The following is a 4,798-nucleotide window of genomic DNA, read 5'->3' on the forward strand; positions in this document are numbered from 1 at the left end:
TTCAAGATCCCTATAATGCTTTATGACAACATGTGTAATTTCACCAAGTAGAGCGGTGTCGCTGAGTTGCTTTGCATGCCACACTTGATAATCTAGGACGAAGTTGCCATGATCAAACATCAAGCTGTTGAAACACTCGACAGGTCTCTCCAGGATATAATGGGATGCTTGCAACTCTTTGGTGAAAAGGTCATGGTACTTGGAGGAGATTTTAGGCAGGTTCTTCTAGTGGTGGCACGTGGTATGAGGGCACAGATCACTGATGCTACACTGCAGAGGTCTTATATATGGAAGAATATACGTAAGATGCAGCTAACCAAAAATATGCGGGCACAGTTTGACCTATAGTTATCTGAATAACTCATTAGGGTTGGCAACATAATAGAGGAGACTATTGGTGGTGATTATGTGCATCTCCCAAATGATATCTTGGTTTGTTATAGTATTGCAGAAGAATCAATTGACAAACTCAATGAATTTGTATTTCCAAATCTCCAGAACAATTCTATCAGCGGCCTACATGAGCGCATGTGTTATCCTCTCAACTAAGAATGAGCATGTGGATGAGCTGAATACAATTATGATCGATAGGTTTCCAAGCAAGGAGACGGAATACTACAACTTTGATTCCGTCAATGATGTTTCGAAATAACTATTCGATTGACTTTTTGAACTCAATCACACCAAATGGATTGCCACAACATTTGCTTAAACTCAAAAGCCACTATCTAGCTATCCTACTTCGGAATCTTGATCCTCACAATGGTCTATGCAACGGAACAAGGCCAATGATTAGAGTCTGCCAATGTAATGCCATTGAAGCGGAGATTGTTGGCGGCCAATATGCTGGAAAGAGGGTGTTCATTCCTAGGATCCCTTTGTCCCACTCATAGGACATTTCACTTCCTTTCAGGTTCAAGAGAAAACAATTTCCAATCTGCCTTAGCTTTGCAATAACTATAAACAAAGATCAAGGACAAACCATTCTTAATGTTGGTATTTATCTATGTGAACCGGTGTTTTCTCATGGACAATTGTATGTTGCATTGTCGAGGGGTGTATCATGGTAATCGACATGAAATCTGGCTAAGCCAAATAAAGATATAGATGCCATGCGAAGAAGCACCAAGAACACATTGTGTACAAGGATGTATTAGAATGATGTTCCTTAGTTTCATGATCAATATCTTGCTTCTAACCTCACTATAATTGATTCATTTGTGAAATACAAATGTAACAATTAATTATTCTATAGGAACGCTTCTAGTTTTTTCGTTATCGAGTGCAAGCTCACGTAGAACGCAGAAATGCTAGAACCAGTAATTCATAGAGTAAGTCTTTATCAACACACAATGGTGCATAATTCGTATTGATCCTTGTTATTGATATTCAATGCATATGCAGGATGGTACCGACAATCAACTAAGAACATAATTTTTGGTAGACCTACTGAAGTATAATGCGAACGAATATAAAGACACCCTTCCGTGTACAAGAAATTGTCAAAGTGCATTAGCATTTGATATTTCCAAAGATAATTAGTTATGATATTATATTTACACGTACCTATCTATTTAATCATATATTACTTGTTATATCGTTTAAGAAATTAAAGATATAAAAAATTACGTGCGATATCACGTACATGGTTATTATATAACACCCGAACTTCCTATTCTAAAAGGGCAACGTCCGAAAGGGAAAGAAATATCTCTAGCTCGAAGTACCCGAAATACCCTTGCCGGTTAATATCTCAGCACGTTTATCCCTTGACATGGACGTGTGGCGCAAACCCTGTCGCCGCTAAATATCTCTGGACAGCTCTGTATCGTTGCATGCACCACAGCACCAGCAGAAGCTGCGACGCAGAGCGGAGAGCCAGAGACCGGACAAGTGAGTGCCCTCTGGGTCATGGAGTGCAGCGTCGTTCTTCCTCTCCATGGTGCCGGGGTTGGGGTCCGTCCGCGCGTCCTACCCACGCAGGCTTTCTGGGGGACAGAACGGCGGCGGCGGCGGCGTGTCTCGAGCTTCGTGGCGCCGGCGAGGTGCAGCAAGATGTACGTCCCCGGTAATCATTTGCCTTTATCTGCATGCTCTGTTTCTCTACGTCTCTCTACTCTAGTATTCCTTGCTCCTTGGTACCTGGACGTAGCTGATTGCAGTGTACTGTGTAAAACGAAATCGAACACCTGCTTGCGACGTAGGAATGACAAGAATTACGCAAGAAACAGTTCAATCTTTGTAGGAATAGAAAAACTTTTCATTTGTTTTGATTAGGAACTAAGGCCCAGTGTACGTGTACTTTTTGCGCTTTTTGGCAATGACTCAGGTTTTGGAGAGGGCTCACCGGAGAAGAAGGCGGCAACGAATCTGCAGCACTTCTTCAACTACGTGGCCGTCAGGATTGTGCTTGCACAGCTTGAGGTTTCCTTCTCGCCATCAGATCTTGCAGCTATATACTACCTCCGTTCTGACGCCATTCATGTTACTCTGAGTCCCTGACCACTTTTTTCTTAATAATCTTTTGCTATGACAAAAATAATGAAATTATTAGCTCTGAGCCTCTGAACTTATGGATTAACAAAAACATTAACAGATGAACAAGCTTTATTCATTACCTTTATATAAGTATATCGAGTATTTTAAGTTCAGAAAAAAGAAAAGAAAATTTCTTTCACATTTTTTTCAAAAAAGAATTACCACCCAGTTGTTCTGTAAATCCTTGCTTTTGGTATGGTCACACTTAATTCTTAATCCGTAGTTCAGATATTCATCTATATACGGAGAACGGACTATAATGCTGTCGGACAACGTTAATGTTCTGTTTTTACCCCCGAGAGAGACTTGATGCTTTGGTGGAGGTCTGACAGCTGTTCATTTCTTATCTCCATCCTTTGATGAAAAACATCGATAAAGAGTTACAACCGGGAAGCATATGTTGAGCTGAAGGAGTTCGTCAGCCGCACCTCCCTGAACGACGCTGAAACTTTCTGCAAAAACCTGATACGCGAGTCTCCGAGGCACAAGGGACTAGGTAAGCCAACTACAACTGCATCCCGTTTTGCTTGATTCATTAACGCTTGTTTCTATGATCAGAGCTCAAACAAGAACGAATGTTAAATAGCCTGAACTCAGTGCCCTGTTCTTTTATGCACTCTAGTTTGTAGTATTTTGTTTGTCCTTTTAATCTTGGCCTTTCAGCAGTTTCTCGCCGTGAATGATTGGGACTGTTGTTTAAATTACTGACATTTCATCTCTTGTTTCGCCTTGGAAACAAACAGCTATGAGGATTTTAGAGGTAAGCACTGAGAATATCCAGAACTATCGTATTCTGAGCCTAGCTTTTTACCCTATTTTCAAAGGGGTTAAGGTCTACTGATGCATTCAGGTCCGATCTGCTTATGTCAAGACTGATTTCGAGTGGGACAATCTGAAGAAGTTATCTTTCAAGGTTAGCGTAGCCTCCTTAGTCTCCTACTCTCTACTGTTCCTGGTTTTTTTAATCTTTTTAACTGACCCTGTTTGTTCTTGTTAATGTTTGTTTTGTCTTTGATGGCCCGCAGATGGTTGATGAGGCCAATACGAAGCTGATGAGGGATTACGTCTTGGAGGTCAGCCACATCGAAGACGAAAACTATAAGACATAACTTCTCCGAGCATTGCCATGGTACCTTATGGTAGAATTGTATATAGAAGGTGTGTGTATATTATGGAGCACTTGCGCATGACACTTCATAGCACAGATACGGCACACAGCGGATCAGCAAGTGGCATGTACGTGGAACATGGTTGTATATATGTAGATGGTCAACATTGCATGAATAAAACTCTTCACATGCATGCATGCACCATGTTACCCAATCATTCGCACCGTTAGGCAACTGAGATTTCAATCAGCATCATCAGCTATCAAGGTTTTTTTTTCTGATTGAGCAGATTTTTTAGATAATGAAATAACAATATCTTAGCCGCTATATCAAAAATGTACGAAGCAGATTCTGTTTAAGCAGATGGCTTGACCTTTTATTTATGAGTGCAGAGAACAAATATCCTGGCTGCCTTTCACTTTGACCCGAGGTTGGTGCCTATTTTTCTCCTACGAACAAGGGACGACGTTGAAAAATACTAGAGTCACTTCAACTCTTCAACATTGCTCCTATGTATTAAGGACGCTTTTTGTTTTGTGAGCGGCATATTTGAACGTAGTTCCAAAGTTAGGAAGAACCTCGTTGTATTCAGAATTCTAAATTATATCAAATCTAGTGGGCACATATCCTTTTTCTCTCACTATCTCAGAACGGATTATACATACGGATTTTAAACCATATCACTAACAGTTATAGATTCTATTTCTACAAAAGTATATGCGATATCGACCTTGCTGTAGACGGTTATAACTCCGTATGTAATAGAGATATACATAGATAGATGCATGTGATGTTGTTTAATCCGTCTGTGAATAGTAAGTCACATGTTTTTGTTAAAACTTGTTTGTATAAAGTTGTCACAGATGGAGTTTTTTTAAAAAAATTGTTTGTGTGACACTTTGCCTCTATAAGAAATTTTGTTTTCTGATAGCCCTCATGATATGACATACACACTTCATGATTCACAAATTAAATAACATCACAGACATTATTTACATATCACATATTGGTAAATTGTTCAGAACATCGATCACACATTGTTCAGAACTTCAACACATACATTTACATATCACAAAGGTTAAGAACATCACATAGATGCACATCACACATTGTTCAGAACACAAAACTAGCTAGCTATACACAATCCCTAG

At 39.8% G+C, this 4,798-nt stretch overlaps 1 protein-coding gene across 2 annotated transcripts; it reads left to right on the top strand.

The window, feature by feature from the left end:
- The first annotated feature begins 1,820 nt into the window (after positions 1-1,820).
- Positions 1,821-3,861, top strand: LOC133899701 (chaperonin-like RBCX protein 1, chloroplastic). 2 transcript variants are annotated; one of them, XM_062340741.1, is made up of 6 exons: positions 1,821-2,057; positions 2,330-2,424; positions 2,917-3,034; positions 3,282-3,298; positions 3,389-3,451; positions 3,564-3,861. In XM_062340741.1, the coding sequence occupies exons 1-6, from the start codon at positions 1,940-1,942 to the stop codon at positions 3,645-3,647; spliced, it is 495 nt and encodes a 164-aa protein (XP_062196725.1). In that variant the 5' UTR covers positions 1,821-1,939; the 3' UTR covers positions 3,648-3,861. The 2 variants fall into 2 exon arrangements, with proteins under 2 accessions (XP_062196725.1, XP_062196724.1); XM_062340740.1 differs by having other exon boundaries at positions 1,823-2,068.
- Positions 3,862-4,798: the final 937 nt, after the last annotated feature.

This window comes from Phragmites australis, chromosome 18, assembly GCF_958298935.1.
Source record: "Phragmites australis chromosome 18, lpPhrAust1.1, whole genome shotgun sequence".
Classification (NCBI taxonomy): domain Eukaryota; kingdom Viridiplantae; phylum Streptophyta; class Magnoliopsida; order Poales; family Poaceae; genus Phragmites; species Phragmites australis.

What these genes read in the sequence shown, in the direction of transcription:
- LOC133899701 (XM_062340740.1), top strand. Translation starts at nt 1,912, where the DNA reads ATGGAGTGCAGCGTCGTTCTTCCTCTCCATGGTGCCGGGGTTGGGGTC. An exon ending in CAGCAAGATGTACGTCCCCG is followed by an intron (nt 2,069 to 2,329) that starts GTAATCATTTGC and finishes GCAATGACTCAG; the next exon opens with GTTTTGGAGAGGGCTCACCG. An exon ending in TGAAGAAGTTATCTTTCAAG is followed by an intron (nt 3,452 to 3,563) that starts GTTAGCGTAGCC and finishes GATGGCCCGCAG; the next exon opens with ATGGTTGATGAGGCCAATAC.